The sequence below is a fragment of the Caretta caretta genome, chromosome 9 (assembly GCF_965140235.1).
Source record: "Caretta caretta isolate rCarCar2 chromosome 9, rCarCar1.hap1, whole genome shotgun sequence".
Taxonomy (NCBI): Eukaryota; Metazoa; Chordata; order Testudines; family Cheloniidae; genus Caretta; species Caretta caretta.
Window position 1 is genome coordinate 39867084 of NC_134214.1, and position 17763 is coordinate 39884846.

The following is a 17763-nucleotide window of genomic DNA, read 5'->3' on the forward strand; positions in this document are numbered from 1 at the left end:
GCCCTTCCCATGAAATCTGATCTCCCCGAAATCAGCCGGGCTGGGGAGGGACAGGACTTGTCCTTCTCCTGCATGGCTGTTATGGGGGGAGATCAGACCCGCCTCCACAGGCAGTGCAGCAGTGAGGGTGATACACTTCTGTGCTGAGCAGCCACAGAGCTGGGCTCCAGGCTGCTGCTGCTCCCCATGGCTGTTGCTGGAGCTCGGGGTACCTGGGCTTGGGGTTATCACTCCCCACGGCTCCTGCTATGGCTCAGGGCATCCCAGCGCTGGGGCTTCCACCCACTACTCCCCCATGTGGCTCCTGCTGGGGTTCTGGGTGCCTGGAGCTGGGGGTGTGTGTAGTGGCTGCAGCTCTTGCCCAGGCTCAGGGACCTGGACTGGGGGCTGCATCCCCCACCGCTCCAGTCCCTGCAGATCCTGCCTGGCTCTGGGTTGCTTCTCCCCCCCACCCCTCCCACCCCACTGTGGGTGCCTGGGCTTGGAGCTGCTACCCCCCAGCACCGTGACTCCTGCCAGGGCTGGAGGCGCAATGACTGCGGGTCCTGCCCAGGCTCAGGGACCTGGGCTGGGGGCTGCCATCCCCCACGTTTCCAGCTGGGACTTGGGGTTTTCACCAGCCTCAGCTCCTGTCCAAGCTTCACTTCCCCCACCCCCACCCTGCCGGTGGCTCCAAATCAGGCTCAGGGTGCCTGGGCTCAGGGCTCCTGCCCAGGCTCCAGGCTGCCCAAGCTTGGGGCTTCAGCTCCTGCCAGAGCTGGGGCCTATTTTTCAAATTGTCCAGGGGCCCTGGGCTTCGGCCCCATGGGCCCATACGTTAATCCATTACTGGCCCTGACTAGCGGCTTGGAGCCCCTGGGTGGGGTGCTCGCAGCAGCACTGGGGAGATGAGACCTACCTCCACCTCCAGGAGCCTCCTCCAGGTATAGGAAAATCTGCAGCTGAAGTGAGTATGGCAATCCTGCAACCCCCCTACAACAGCTTTGGAACTCCCCCTCCCCCCCAAAAAATTCTCTTTTGAATCAGGACCCCCACAATTACAACATAGTGAAGTTTCAGATGTAAACGTCTGAAATTGACCAATTTTAAGACCTTGTAGCTGTGAAACTGACTAACTGTGAATTTGTTAGGGCCCTACACATTAATGTAAATTTCCTATTTTTGGTGCAGATACTTCAGATTAACAGTGGCATGACTGAGAGCAGAATTTGGCCCTGTGTTTTCCTGTTTAGTGTTCTTTTTAACTGAAGGTATTTTTCTGGAAAAGAGATCTTTTCCTGAAAGTTCACATGCTCCTGCTCTTATTTCTCCACCTTAAATCAAAATCTTTGGCTTGAAAATGCATTCCTTCCAACCACAACCCATTGTGATGTTCTTGTGTAAAGATTATGATTTAAGGTACGGAATAAGCAAATTCTGTTAATGATAATAAATACTGTTACAGAAATTAAGAATATATAAAGGGCTTGGTTACCCTCCACCTCTTACATTAGCATGAATCAGGCATAACTCCAGTGAAATCCATGAAGTTGTAAGAGGCACATATGTAAGAGGCACATACTCTGGTGTAAGAGGCACATACTCTTGTAATAAGAGTTGTTTCTAAGGGGATTTTCTTTTTACAGATATTTTACACCATGCCCTTTTATGGACATTCTAACCCATCACTAACGCTAATTGGGTCTAATTCTCCATTGCCTTCTATATTGTGTAGTTATTTACAGATGTGCCAACTGGGTGTAAAATACTACCATTCTGTTTTGATAGCATTTTACACTTCCTGCACAGGTTTAAAGTACTGTGCATACAGTAACACCAAGGCACTTGTGCTTGTTTAGTTAAACCGAAAATCAAACTATCCTCATAAAACATAATCAAATAAGAGTACTTTTAGGTATATGCACTGGTAGCTTTAAAAATGCAAGTTACATGAAGATACTTAATTGGGAGGGCATTGAAGGAGTTTGTTTAAACACATTGACGTGAAAGGTTATAAACCTAAGTCTGTCACTCCCCACGGCTCCTGCTATGGCTCAGGGCATCCTGAGAGATTAAATTGTGTTTATTAGTTTTCTACCACTTTGGTGCAGCACTGCAGCTATATCTTTGGAGGTATTTGAATGATCTTAGTAGCTGTTAAGAAGCATAGGTAGTTAAGGTTATTTTTGTAGTGCAATTTGGGATCTCAAATTAGGATTTAATCCATTTTTAAAAATGTAATAAACTCCAAAATAAATTTTAAAACAGTTAAGATCCTTTGGCATTTCTGTTTTTGAGTACTTCAGTCATTTGTGTACAAGTTTCCAGTGTAAACGTAGATGGTGATTGAACAGAAGTAACTGGTCTGCAAGCAGTTCTGCTTAAATATGTGTAATTGTAAATGATCTTCTTAAACAAACTTATCAAAGCCCTGTTTTGTGTAGCTGAAGTGCACATCAGAAATGCACTGAACAAGATACTCTTTGACACTTTCCCAGGCCCCTGGGTCCATCTGCTTGCAGATATGCAAGTAATGTGTGTCACTCAGGAAACACAAAGTATCAAAATTAATCTTTTGCTGCTTGGCAAATGTCCAGCTCTTCCCTTTCTCTGTTCCCTCCTGCAGACATGTCACCTGATTAATGGTGCATGTATGGTACTACAAAATTAAATTTATCCAGAGTTACATCTTACTCTGCTTGGTTGTGCAGGAGCAAGAGAAGCTTTTTTTTTTTTTTTTCAAGTGGACAGAAAACAAAAACTTTGAGAATTAGCCCTAATGCAAACCCAAATAGCTGCTGTCTGACTAGTTAGTAGTAGATATGCAATCCGTTTTTTAAAACTATTTTAAAGTTTTTATGCTTGTACAAGTATTCCTGGGGCCAACCAACAATCCTTGCTTTTGAATTGTAAATAAAACATTGGAATATTAATAAACTCTCCAATTTAACTATAGTTTATAGTTCAATATTAAAAAGTCTTTAATGTCCAGTAACTTGTGCCTTTTAGCTGCATCGTAGTAGACATTATTCATTTTGCATGCTTTTAAACTCAGATTGTATTTCAGGTAGTAAATTAAGTCTGCAGAGAGTATTTTTATACTATTTCAATTCACTTCAGTTACATTTGCAATGTGCTTTTATTAAAACATTTCCAAATTAATTGACTAATATCAGTTTAGCTAGCTAGTCTTGCTGTTCAAAGGTGTCAAAAAGGGATGTGTATGAATAGATTGGCATAGAAATGTGTACAATTGGGATTTTTTTTAAATATCAAGAACCTTTTTTGCTAAGAATTGAACATATGAAATGTCAGTGTAAAAAAAAAAAAGAGAGAGTTTTGGCTCTGGACTTGTAAAAGTAATAAAATATCAGTAGAGGCCTACAATAGAAACGTTTTTAAAAATCAGTGTAGTCTTGAGGGGTTTTTTTCTCATGGACTGTACTTATTGTGTACATTTAACTTTTAACTAAGTTTGTGGTTTTTTTCATCACATTATCAAACCTAATTTTCTTTTAAATATTTGTTTAGGTTTTACTGCAATCACAGCGACCAATCCGATTTGGCTAATAAAGACGCGATTGCAGCTCGATGCAAGGTAAAGAATCCTTTTAATACTAGGAAGGTTTACCAATTTTATTGTCTAATAATTGAAATAGTAGGATGCTATTAAATTGATTCTCTTCTCTAAACTGTGAGTGGTTTTTATAGTCAGGATTTCAGTTGGTAAGGCCACACATTAACCTGATTCTAAGGGTATGTCTACACTACGAAATTAGGTCGATTTTTTTAGAAAGCGATTTTATACAGTCCATTGTGTGTGTCCCCACACTAATGCACTAAGCACATTAAGTTGGCGGAGTGTGTCCACAGTACCGTGGCTAGCGTCGACTTTCGGAGCGTTGCACTGTGGGTAGCTATCCCACACTTCCCGTAGTCTCCGCTGCCCGCTGGAATTCTGGGTTGAGCTCCCAATGCCTGATGGGGCAAAAATGTTGTCGCGGGTGGTTTTGGGTACATATCATCAGTCGCCCCTCCCTCCATGAAAGCAATGACATACAATCGTTTCACACCTTTTTTCCGTGCGGGCACCATACTGCTTTCAGCAGACGGTGCAGTAGGACTGCTAACCGTCATCGTCATCCACCGCTTCCACTGCCACTCTGCTCTCCTGGTGGTCTTGCAGGGCTGCTTCCGCTGCAACTCTGCTCGGCTGCTCTTGTCTCACCATGCCACGGCAAGCGTGCAGTCCGCTCAGCTGTTGTGTCCTGGCAGCAGACGGTCCAGTAGGTCTGCAAAACTGATCATCCAACCAGCACTTCCCTTGCAACTCTGCTCTCCTGCAGACACCATACCACAGCAAGCATGGAGCCCGCTCAGATCACCGCGGCAGTTATGAGCATTGTAAGCGCCTCGCGCGTTATCATGCCATATATACAGAACCAGAAGTGCAAAAGCAGGCGAGGAGGCGATGGCAGCGCAGTGATGAGAGTGACGAGGACACGGACACAGACTTCTCTCAAAGCATGGGCCCCGGCAATTCGGCCATCGTGGTGGCAATGGGGCAGGCTCATGCCATGGAATGCCGATTCTGGGCCCGGGAAACAAGCACAGACTGATGGGACCGCATCGTGTTGCAGGTCTGGGATGATTCTCAGTGGCTGCGAAACTTTTGCATGCGTACTTTCATGGAACTTTGTGACTTGCTTTCCCCTGCCCTGAAGCACAAGAATACCAAGATGAGAGCAGCCCTCACAGCTCACAAGCAAGTGGCGATAGCCCTCCGGAAGCTTGCAATGCCAGACAGCTACTGGTCAGTTAGGAATCAATTTGGAGTGGGTAAATCTACTATAGGAGCTGCTGTGATCCAAGCAACCAGCGCAGTCACTGAGCTACTGCTATCAAGGGTAGTGACTCTGGGAAATGTGCAGGTCATAGTGGATGGCTTTGCTGCAATGGGATTCCCTAACTGTGGTGGGGCGATAGATGGAACGCATATCCCTATCTTGGGACAGGACCACCAAGGCAGCCAGTACATAAACCGAAAGGGGTACTTTTCAATGGTGCTGCAAGCACTGGTGGATCACAAGGGATGTTTCACCGACATCAGCGTGGGATGGCCAGGAAAGGTACATGACGCTTGCATCTTCAGGAACTCTGGTCTGTATGAACAGCTGCAGCAAGGGACTTACTTTCCGGACCAGAAAATAACCGTTTGGGATGTTGAAATGCCTATAGTTATCCTTGGGGACCCAGCCTACCCCTTAATGCCATGGCTCATGAAGTCATACACAGGCACCCTGGACAGTAGTAAGGAGCAGTTCAACTATAGCCTGAGCAAGTGCAGAATGGTGGTAGAATGTGCATTTGGACATTTTAAAGTTCGCTGGCGCAGTTTACTGACTTGGTTAGACCTCAGCAAAACCAATATTCCCATTGTCATTACTGCTTGCTGTGTGCTCCACAATATCTGTGAGAGTAAGGGGAAAGAAGTTTATGGCGGGGTGGGAAGTTGAGACAAATCTCCTGGCCGCTGATTATGCGCAGCCAGACACCAAGGTGGTTAGAAGAGCACAGCAGGGCGCGCTGCACATCAGAGAAGCTTTGAAAACCAGATTCGTGGCTGACCAGGCTACGATGTGACAGTTCTGTTTGTTCCTCCTTGATGAAAACCTGCCCCCTTGGTTCACTCTACTTCCCCGTAAGCCAACCACCCTCCTCTCCCCTCTTTGATCACCGCTTGCAGAGGCAATAAAGTCATTGTTGTTTCAAATTCATGCATTCTTTATTAATTCGTCACACAAATAGAGAGATAACTGCCAAGGTAGCCTGGGAGGGCTGGGGGAGGAGGGAATGACAAGGCCACACTGCACTTCAAAACTTATTGAATGCCAGCCTTCTGTTGCTTGGGCAGTCCTCTGGGATGGAGTGGTTGGGTGCCCGGAGGGCCTCTCCCTCCCCCACCCGCACCCCGCATTCTTGGGCATCTGGGTGAGGAGGCTATGGAACTTGGGGAGGAGGGTAGGAAGTTATACAGGGGCTGCAGTGGCGGTCTGTGTCTTTCCGCCAGCTCTCCTGTTGCTCCCGCCACCTGTACTATCGCACATCCCTCATGTCCTCACATTCATTTTGTGCTTTCCTGGACTCTGGCATTGTCTGCCTCCACACATTCTGCTGGGCTCTTTCAGTTTGGGTGGACTGCATGAGCTCAGAGAACATTTCATCGCGAGTATGGGTTTTTTCGCCTTCTTATCTGCGCTAGCCTCTGGGACGGAGATGCTAGTGGCAGTGTTGAAACATTTGCAGCTGCGAGAGGAAAAAAAGGGAGAGTAAAATTGAAAAAGACACATTGGCCACTTAAAAGGAGGGGCTGATGTTTTCGGGTTAACATACAGCACAAACCCAACTAACCCCCCTCTTCCCCCTCGCCCCCCACACAGACATCCAATTCTCTGGAATGATTGCTTCACCCCTCCCCACACCGTGTGGCTAACAGCGGGGATGATTTCTTTTCAGACACAGGCAAACAGCCCAGCAGGAACAGCCATCTCTGAATGTCCCCTTAATAAAATTCCCCTATTTCAACCAGGTGACCATGAATGATATCACTCTCCTGAGGATAACACAGAGGGATAAAGAATGGATGTTGCTTGAATGCCAGCAAACATCGGGACCACACACTGCCATGCTTTCTTATGCAATGATTCCAGACTACATGCTACTGGCCTGCTGTGGTAAAGTGTCCTACCCTGGAGGACGCAATAAGGCTGCCCCCTCTCCCCCCCCCCAGCCCCCCGAAACCTTTTGCAAAGGCTTTGGGAGCACCTCCAAGAGAGCTTTATTGAGATGTCCCTGGAGGATTTCCGCTACATCCCCAGACATGTTTACAGACTTTCCAGTAGCTGTACTGGCCTCGAATGCATCCCAAGTCTTCAGGGCAAATTAATCATTAAACATGCTTGCTTTTAAACCATGTATTATATTTACAAAGGTACATTCACCAGAGGTGCCTTCTCCGCCTTCAAGGTCCAGGAGCCCTAGTTGGGAGGGTACAGTCTCCAGAGTGATAAACAGTTCCTGGCTGTTGGGGAGAATGGTTTCTCTGCTTGCCTGGTGTGTGCTGTCTTCAACTTCCCCCTCCTCATCATCTTCCTCGTCCCCAAAATCCTCATCCTTGTTGTGTGAGACTCCCTTGCAGGAGTCCACATATAGAGGTGGGGTAGTTGTAGGTTTTCTTCAGTTTTTTGGTAGGCTTGCCTCAGCTCCTTAAGTTTCACGGCACTGCTGCGGGTCCCTGTGATAGCCTCTGTCCTTCATGCCCAGGTTACTATTAAATTTCTCAGATTCTATCAGTTCAATCAAGGTTCACCTTGCTACAAGTTCAGCATGCCACCCTCCAGTTCAGTAATACTCTGTATCCTTGGAAATTGTTAAAGGGAGTTTTTCTGGTGGTCCTTATGCAAGCAGGAAACTCCAAGTGCTTAGGGCCAACCCTCATTACATGATAATCCACAGAGATAAAGTGATTTTAAGATTTCAACATAAACTTATTTCTAGAATTGCCTCTGAACGTCATCTAAAGCAGTTGTTCCTCCTATCTTCTTTCCTAAACCCTCCTCCACTCCAAGGGAAAAGAAACTGCACACTATGGACATCACCAGGGCCCTGTTATATTATCTGGATAAAATGAGAACTTTTAAAGTACCTCTGCACTGCAACTGGGAATGTGCATCCCGGCTTGGGTAGACAGACTTGCACTAGTTTCACTTGATCCTGCACTGAATAGTCCCTATGGTGACAGATAGCTGGATTAGGACTGCCAACTTTCTAATTGCAGAAAACTAAATACCCTTGCCCTGCCCCTTCCTCAAGGCCCCGCCCTGCCACTCCATCCCCCCCTCCCTCCATTGCTTGCTCTCCCCCACCTTCACTCACTCACTCATTTTCACCAGGCTGGGGCAGGGAGTTGCGGTGGTGGGGGAGGGCCCTGGGATGGGGCTGGGTATGAGGGGCTTAGGGTGAAGGAGGGGGCTCCTAGCAGGAAGGTGGGGCCAAGCAGTTCAGAATGTGGGGAGCGGGCTCTGGGATGGGGCAGGGGGTTGCATGGTGGGAGAGGGTATGCGCTCTGGGCTGTGGGTGCGGGCTCTGGGGTGGGTTCAGGGATGAGGGATTTGGGGTGCAGGAGGGGTTCCGGGCTTGGGCTGAGGTGTGTCCAAGCTGTGGTGGCTAGATCAAGCTTCCACCCATGCTGCAATGTCCACACTGCTATTTTTAGTGCGTTGCTGCTAGTTTTCCTCAAGCTTGTCTGTCTGCCCAGGCTGGGACGCTGGCTCCTTGCTTTAGTGTAGCTGTACACCGAGACGATGCCCTCACCTCTTTATTACATTAAGCAAGGTAGTTAAAGAACAAGCATATCTAAATGGATTATGCAGTGTATTTCTGTCTGACACCAAATGGCAGGAGGACCCGTTCCTCTAACATCAAGACTCACTCCACTAAAACCCAGGCTGCAGCCTCTATACGTTTCAGAAATATCCCTGTATCTGAAACATGCAAAGCAGTCACTTGGAGTAATCCTCTTGTTTTTATTAAACATCATTGACCTGGCCTCCAGATCAGAAGCAAAATTTGTGTCATCAGTTTTACATTCAGTCTTTAGCTAGTGGTAGTTAAATCCCACCTTGCATGTGGGCCCTGCTTGCTAGCCTCCTGACGTGGGGATCCACAAGACAAAATTCTGGAAGAATCAGTTACTGTAAGGCAAGGAACTATTCTATATAGGCCAGAGTTCATATGCCTTAATTCAGAAAGGCGTCAGGGCAACATAAAATACAGTCCCAAATGTCTCTAGCAGTAGTTAAAGGGCAATGTCCTGCATTATTTGTACAATTTACTCAATACTACAAGAGACCTCTGGTGGCAGAATCTATTTAAGTGATGCAGGTAGCCAATGAATTGTGGATTCATACTCCTTCTGTATAACTCCATGTTAAGTGTATTTTCTCCACTTGTACTTTGTGAAACATCAGCAAGTGGAAACAAGTTTATTAAATTAATCCATTATTAACTGATCCTGTGTTACATTATGTGCGGTATATACACATTGTTTTATTTTCTAATATAAATGATCAGCTGAACTTTCATGTGCAAGTTGGGGATGTTGAGGACTAAAACTTTCTTTTTGTGTCCTACAAGTACAAAATCTGCTGGACCCAGTGTGCATAATTATTTGACCTCAATTGTGGCTTAGTGGGATCAGTTTATATAATGAATTACTGTTTAATGGTTTGTTTGCTCCTTTTGACGTTAAGCTATTGTCTTGTAATAAGTAACATACTGTAGGTAACTGGGGCTTTCAGCTCCTTAGTCTTAACTTTCAAATGGTCGTGCATTTATATACCTTGGTTGTCTCTGGTTCAGGCTGATTTTCGAACTTTGAAGATGAGAAGGTCTGGAGATTTGTCTGAGACTCCACAATCCTTTAAGTATTCAGTGCATCCTTTCACCCTGATTCAGCAAAGTACTTAAGCACGTGTAATACTGAAGTCAGTGGGACGACTTGAGTGCTGAAATTGTGCATGTTCTTAAACACTTTTGAATTGGAGCTTCTTTGCATTGCTTTTCCAGCTATATCCAAAGGTCTCATGTTTATAGCAAAACACTATGTAATTAATCATTTTAAATGATTATTGTGAACCAGTTCAATGTTCCTTCTCTTTCAGGAATCGTGGAGAAAAGCGAATGAGTGCTTTCGAATGTGTGCGAAAAGTCTATCATTCAGATGGAATTAAAGGCTTTTACAGAGGAATGTCGGCCTCCTACGCAGGCATATCTGAGACTGTTATTCATTTTGTTATTTACGAGAGTATTAAGCGAAAACTACTGGAATTTAAGACTGCTTCTAGTATGGACAATGAGGATGAATCTGTAAAAGAAGCTTCAGACTTCGTTGGAATGATGATGGCTGCTGCCACTTCCAAAACCTGTGCCACATCGATAGCATATCCACATGGTAAGGGCAAAGTTGTTCCTTAAGAGCCTGAGCCAAAGCCCAAAGAAGTCAGCAGGAGCCTTTTGATTGATTTTCAGCGTGCTCTGGATCAGGTCTCAGTAAAGGAATACTTTGTTTTAGCTACACTTCTGTCTATTGTTTGGTTTAGAAAATTGGCATGGGCAATTTATGATTCAGCAAATCAGCCAGAGGCTACAGTATTCAGAAATCAGCATAAAAGTATTTCTAAACAGATATTTAGTCTGATCCCTTTGGGCAGTAACATTAATTTATACCAAGGAACAGCTGCAATCCAGTCCACACGGGTTCAGGGACACTAAGCCTTTGTTTGGACTCCTATATTATGCTCATTATTTGTGTAAGTTTCAAGTAACTAATCAACAGAGCTCTTGCTTTTCCTTTTTAATGTTTTGGGAGATATGTCAGCAAGATCTCCAATCTTTCACTATGCCATTCTTTTGCTCAGTTTTCCCCAGTAATGCTGCTTACTCTGTCTCAATCTAGCAAAGCACTTAAGAATGTGCTTAATTTTAAGGTGAAACAGTTGTGATTATTCACATGCTACAGTGGTTTGTTTGACCTGGGCCACTCAAAGCACCATTACTTCACCTCATTAACTGGGCATCTGGAAGTAGCTAAACTTTTAGGCTATTTTGCTCTTGAAAGGACATGGCTTGTCTTTTTTTCTTCCAGATTCCCAGCCCAGGTAATTGCCATGTTGGCTTTTTTACCTACAGTAACTCCTCACTTAATGTTGTAATTATGTTCCTGAAAAATGCGACTTTAAGCAAAATGATGTTAAGCAAATCCAATTTCCCCATAAGAATTAATGTAAATGGGGGGTTAGGTTCCAGGGAATTTTTTTTCACCAGACAAAAGACTATCCACACACACACAGTATAAGTTTTAAACAAACAATTTAATACTGGTACACAGCGATGATGAGTGTGAAGCTTGGTTGAGGTGGTGACGTCAGGTGGGATATTTCCCAGGGGATGCCTTACTGCTAAATGATGAACTAGCAATTGGCTGAGCCCTCAAGGGTTAACTCGTTGTTAATGTAGCTTCACACTCTACAAGGCAGCACGAATGGAGGGAGGGGAGACAGCATGACAGACGGACAGAGACACTCACCGTGTGTGTGTGTGTGTGTGTGTGTGTGAGAGAGAGAGAGAGAGAGGCGCATTGCTCCTTTAAGTACACTGACCCCTCTCTAAGTACACTGCCTTGTTAAGTTAATCAGCAAGCTCAGACGGCAGCTGCTGCCAGGAAGCTCCCTCCCTTCTGAACCCTGTCGTGTCCCCCTCCACTCTATGGAAGATGGGGCAAGTGGGGTGCAGGAGCAGGGTGGAGGGGGACACCCTGACATTAGTCCCCCTCTTCTGCCACCCCCTCCCCACACACAGCTAGCAGGAGGCCCTGGAGAGAAGCTGCAAGGCAGAAGGCAGGAGCAGCACGTGGCAGTGGGGGGAGGGACAGCTGAACTGCTGGTAATTGATAGCCTGCTGGGTGGCTGCTGCACAGGGAACTTAAGGGAGTGGGGAGCTGATAGGGGGGCTGCCGGTCCACCCTGGTTCCAAGCCCCACCAGCCAGCTGCAACGGGCTGCTCTTCCTGCAAGCAATGGACAAAGCAGGCGGCTGCCAAACGACGTTATAAGGGAGCATTGCACAACCTGAAACGAGCATGTTCCCTAATTGAGCAGCAACAGAACAACGAAACAACATTAACCGGGACGACTTTAGTGAGTCGTTACTGTACTATCTAAAGAGTGTACAATGTTGAGGGGTTATGCCAGCTAAATTGATTAATTTGTTTTCATTACATTTATTGCAATGTGATGACCAAAATAACCAAGTGTTACTTTCTTTACACAGAGGTTGTACGAACAAGACTACGTGAAGAGGGAACAAAATACAGAGCTTTCTTCCAGACACTATCTTTGCTTGTGCGAGAAGAAGGGTATGGATCCCTGTACCGTGGTCTAACTACACATCTGATCAGACAGATTCCAAACACAGCTATAATGATGTCAACCTATGAAGTGGTAGTCTACTTACTGAATGGATAGCAATGTTACAAGGCTATCTCTAGGAAGGTGGAAGACCAAAAGATTGCAGTGGACCACCAAATATCAATGCCAATGTGGTAGGCAGAAGAAAATTATCGATCAGGAACAGGCAGCTGTGGACGAAATAGAAGATTGGTTATAGGCAACCATGATCAATTTGCTGCCTTATTGTATGGTCCTTTTGTGACCATGTGACAAAGAAGCTGCTCCAAGGGGAATGCCTTTAAACACATCTTACTTCAAAATTGCTATTTTCTCTCCATGTGTTAATTTACGTGATGCAAAACCATGAGCTTCAGTGATTTGGAGGGAGAGGGTCATATATTGTATTCTATTGCAAGGGATAGCTTTGTCCACTCATAATGTTTGGTCTTCAATACATTTTGTTTCAGTATATAATACCTGCTAAGGTGAGGAGGATGAAAGCATAGATTCATAACTTTGTATGTCTGAAACTTCTCTTCAACTCCATCTGAAGTCTCAAATTGATGAGACTGAGCTAGTAGTCGCAGCATGCAACTTCTGTGTTTCTGTCTCAAGGAATGTGGCACAGGGACCTAAAATTGAACTGTTCTGTCGCTACAAAAGGTGATATTGAGGTACATTCTAAGTTATTGTGTGAGAAGTTCTCATTGCTTAACTCTGTGGGATACCGGTCTCTTAGTATTGGCATGCTTGGATTTCCAGTTCTGCTGAGTCCTCTTGCTTTCATTATCATAGATCTCTGCTCCCTTTTAGAATCTAAGGAGGATCATAAGTTGTACTGTTACAACAGATCATGGATTCTCCTCACCTGATCTGTAATGTGACTCACACTACTAACACAGGGAATTGCAGAACAGTGTCTTTAAGGAGTCTTAATGAAGTGTTAAATTCTAACAAGTGAACCTGCTTTACATGATGCAGGATATATAATAATGTTCAATCAAACACAGCTTCATGCAAGCTAAAAGCAGCTTTATTATACTAAAGCTTCTTCCTGCAAGGCTTAGCCTAAAACTAGTGACTAGAGTACCAACACTTCTCCTGGGTTAAAGGAGGAGGGCACATACTTCACCATGTGTAAAGCTATAGGAAAGCACATAGATAAATTTCTGTGTAGTAACAAGTTTGGAGTTGCTGTAAATCATTTTCAGTGAAACCCCAGCTACTTGCAGAGTGATGGAGAAGATGGTAATTGAGAATATTTTGTTTAAACATTCCCCTTAAAAGTTGCTGTGTCCCTTGTTTCAACCTAAAGCTGGGTGCAGAACTGCGGATAACAGTATAACTCTGTCCTTTCAATTATCTGAATATTCAGGCATTGGTTTTAATTGATGTTTTGTAATACTAGTTACAGAATAATGCATTATGTTTGACACCATATCTTAGCTAGTTTGGTTACTTGTTCTGCCGTAACTTACCAAATTTTCCAGCTCCAGAGTATGAGAAATAAGTTTCACATTCTGCGTAGTTTTTCAGACTCACACGTAGACCTTGAATACTTCCAAGATTAAATCTGCTGCCCTTCGGATAAGATGTTCACAGTGATTTTTGCGGCAGTAGCTTTCTATCTATAAATGCCACTACACTGGTATAACAAAGCAGTGCAATTAACTCCTCCAGTGTGGTACTTCAGTATATGTGAAACTGTGTGTTTGTGTGCAATGGCTTTATCTTACAAATAACTCCTTATGCACTTTGTGGCCTTTTTTGGCTTGTGATTTTTTTTCCTCCCGTTTTAAGATTTTAGATATTGGTCATGCGCAGTTAGAAACAGTGTTCAATACACACAGATCTTTTGAAGCTAAGTGTGGGGTTTGATTTCCAAACACCTGTGCAGAAAAAGACATTGTTTGCAGTAGATCGCTAGGATCGATGTTCAGGTAGTTTTGGAGACTTTTATACATAAAAGTTTGATGCATACTGAACAACTAGTTTCTTGTTTTATTTTCCTTTGAGCATTGTAGTGTCCTTCATACTATGGCAGAAATCTTTTAATATAGACTTGCATCCCTTGGTGTTAGTAATACTCCGTAATAACTGCCTCTCCTTTTAAGGGCCACCTGTAGAGCACAGAGCATCACTGCTATGCCCGTTCAGCCGGGGCTTGGCTGCATTGATGTGCTTTCCTTAAAAACTGAGTATTCTTACCTGTTTTTTAATACCAGAAGTGTTCTCAGTATAGCCTGTGCTGCACACATTTAGACTAACCGTGGCAATCTTTGTATTCCTATTAGTACAAGGAGATTATTTTTAAAAAAACACCTCAGTTAAGAAGTTTTCCCAGTGACCTCTCTATGGGAAATCTGCTAATGTTGTATTACTCATAACTAGCCTTCCTGGTTCCAAACATCAGTGGCCAGACTCCTCAGCTCTTGCTGTTGACACCAGCATTTAACGAACAGCAAAAGTTTAAGCGCAGTAATATGAAAGCCAAAAGTGGTTATAAACTAAAAGCTACGTTACAATAGCTAATTATGTGGAATGAGTTACATTGAAAACACATTTCTCTTCAGGAGATACCAGGGTAGTTCAACTACAGCTGAATTTTAGATTTAGCAAGCACACAAGGCCCAAATTCATCCCTGCAGTTAATGGGTATAATTCCCACATTTCGATGGGTTGTACCTGGGTTGTACCTGCGTATTCCAGGGATAAATTTGGCCCACTAGATCCGGTCTGCCTTCAGTGCACATGCATCACTTGCGTTACCCTACAAGGTTGTGCGTGTGTTCATGCCTCACAGGGAGAGAATAGCTCCCACTGAATCTTGCTTCCAAAGGTGAGATATGTCAGTAGAAAGTTCTATCTTTTGTGCTTTACTCTCCTTGTTATCGACTGAAGAGAGACAATCAACCTCTTGTTCAACTTCTTCCTGGAGTTTTAATCCTTCAAAGACAAAACTTTTAAATTTCTTCAGGGGTGAACTTTTTCTGTAACAAAAACAATTAAACCAAATTATGTGTTGTGTTTTGTTTAAAAAGCTACCACAGTGTACAAAGATACCTCTGAATTATTTCCCAAAGATTTTGAAATTCTTTACATAGTTTTCTTGGTATCTATTTTGAAAACATACAGAGGCAAACAGAAGATGCAACATTCAATAATACTGATTATTACAAAGTTGAAAGAGGCGTGTACTTTGATGTTTGAGTCACCATCTCTTACTTGATTCGTTAATGTAGTTTACATTAAGTTATACCACCATGATTTTCTATCTAACAGAGGTTAAACCTCAGTTTTCTGGAAAGGGTAACATTTGAGAATGACTTTACATATCCATCTAATTTATATAAACAAACACCCATTCTTATTTAAATATGATATGTTATTTGACTTTATTCAACAGCTGGTTAAGAGTCAAGAAACATTGTATAATAAGATTGCAGGTGTCCACTTTAGCCAGACGGTGGCACTATAGTGTGTGGTGCTCACAGCAGCAGTGGATCTATGTTCCATTTAAACTTGTATCTGGTCTTAAACAATTCTCTGTCTTTCTACAGTACACTATATAACAAGAATATTTATAAAATAATGGCTTAGCACTGTAAATTATTGTGGCTGGAACTTGGAAAGCCATGACAGAAAATCTTCAATGGATAGGTCTGTATTTTATAATCCCTCTCAATCAATATCCTGGATTTAGAAATCCTTACGTGCAATGTGCAATGTTACAAAGCAAGGTGAGTTTTGGTGTACCAAATGGAAAGTTCTTCCTAACCTTAAACTGACTGCAAGGTCTGCTGTTTATTTTTTCCTAATCTTTGATTTGTTAGCATACATTGTTCTTAGTAGGATCACACTAGTGATTGATGACAGGTTTTTATTTTTCTTTATAATGAATGACTGAAACGTCAACCTATCCATAGGTCTGTTGACATTGTACCTATGTAATTCTCCAATTACATGAGACACTCCACATATTTACTCTTTAATTCAGAGACGTTCAAGAATGACAGTTTGTGCTTTATTACTATTTTTATTTTTGCCTCCTGATAGTCACATTTGAAACATTCCTTAGATTGTAGCATTTTAAAAAAGATTACTTGCAGAGAATTCAGATTGGAGACACTTTAAAAAATGTTGCTTCCTAAGTGTTTTTTATTCTAGAAACAAGCATAACACTGAAGTGTGCTAGTTTAAATGTATTACTTTCCAATTTTCTGTAATGCAGTTCTCGCTCTGTAAAAACTGAAGTCATGTAAGTTTTCAATTGTTCTATTTAAGAGAGTCTGCAAACCCTGCATATGTGAACATAATTATGCCATAGGAGTTGTAGCGAAACACTCGCAAATGACCATATATGTAGTTGGCTGTAAACTTTGTGCATTTACTCTGTATTTATATTATACGGCTAACTTTTTTTTGTCTGGACTATATTTTAAACTTAAAATAATAAAATGATGTGCTTATATCAAAGATGGCTGTGTGTGGTGTTGGACCAAGATTTTAAAAAAATAGATATCTGTGACTTTTATACTTGATACCTTGCTGGAGAGCTCATGTTAAAAATAACAGACTAGCTGGGAAATCCCCACAAATCGTTTTGTCATGTGTCAGTATAAATACAGCTGAAAGCTACAATTTCAATTGTGATGTCTCTGAAAATGTCTGGGTTCTGCCTAGTTACTGTTAAGTGGGGCTTTTGGATGAGATAAGACCTGAGCTCTTGTCTAAATCTACGTGGGTATTAAAGTTCTTTATAACACTTTCTCAAGAGCAGGTATTTGACCTGGAATCCTTGGTCAACATATCCTCATCCTCCACTGTTTTGCAGAATCCTGGCTGTCCATTTAGACAGTTTTCCATGCCACACACGACTGCAATTCACTGGCGCAATGTGTGCCATCTATTGTATATAAAACTATCTGAGATCCTATGGGATAATATGTACTACAGAAGAGTGCTCTAGCGATACAAGCTGTTATATCCTTTGTCTAGTGGCTAGCTTATGCACAGCAATGCTACAATACAGCCCTCTACAGTTCTATAATGTAGAACACGATAAAAGCCTACAACTAATAGAAATGTAAATTACTTGGTCCATAAAATATTTCCTGAGCCTGTAACTAGACTCCTGCAGCAAGTGTATAGTTACAAAACCTGATGGTGCAAATCTCTCTCTTGCTTAGTTCATCACACTAACCCAGCACAACATACTTAGTGCCAGGTTGTGTCCAGATGCTTCCTAGCTGCATGGGATAGGAAGGGTCACCCATTATGAAGCACAGTAACTGCTTCCTACACATGACCCTTTGAATGCAAGACAGCACAAAAGAGACCAAAAAGATTGTGCTCCTTCCCCCTGTGGTCCAGCCAGCTCTGTCAGAGAGAGTTATACTCCCTGAAGACTTGTAGAAGTGAATGTATACAGACTAACATGGCGGCTACTCTGAAACCTGAATTCCTCTTTAGAGTTCATTCTGGGGCTTTTCACCACTGCCAATGTGGAGTGATGCTTAATTGGCTTGACTGAGCCTTTTAGCACCCCCCTGCCCCATGTATACCAAAAACTTGTAATAAGGCTGACAGCACATTTAAAATAAACTCTTCAATGGTATATTTGCGTTTATTGATAACAGGGCTCTATACTGCCCTCTGCTACGCTGTTCAGAAGAAAGGGGGATTTAATGGAAATGAGTGATGACATGCAGAAGGGAAGGGGAAGCAGGGGCTTTGTGGCATGATCTGCTTTCCCCAACCTCTTGTGTCTGTGAAGG

General features: G+C 43.2%; 1 protein-coding gene across 4 annotated transcripts in view; it reads left to right on the top strand.

Annotated features, from left to right (window-relative positions):
* SLC25A36 (solute carrier family 25 member 36) overlaps positions 1 to 16462 on the top strand; it is a 65850-nt gene extending 49388 nt beyond the window's left edge. For all 4 annotated transcript variants that reach the window (XM_048863395.2, XM_048863392.2, XM_048863393.2 and 1 more), the window contains 3 exons: positions 3511 to 3577; positions 9702 to 9991; positions 11868 to 16462. In XM_048863395.2, coding sequence (XP_048719352.1) covers positions 3511 to 3577; positions 9702 to 9991; positions 11868 to 12061 — 551 coding nt within the window. In that variant the 3' untranslated portion in view covers positions 12062 to 16462. The remainder of the gene's footprint in view (positions 1 to 3510; positions 3578 to 9701; positions 9992 to 11867) is intronic.
* Positions 16463 to 17763: the final 1301 nt, after the last annotated feature.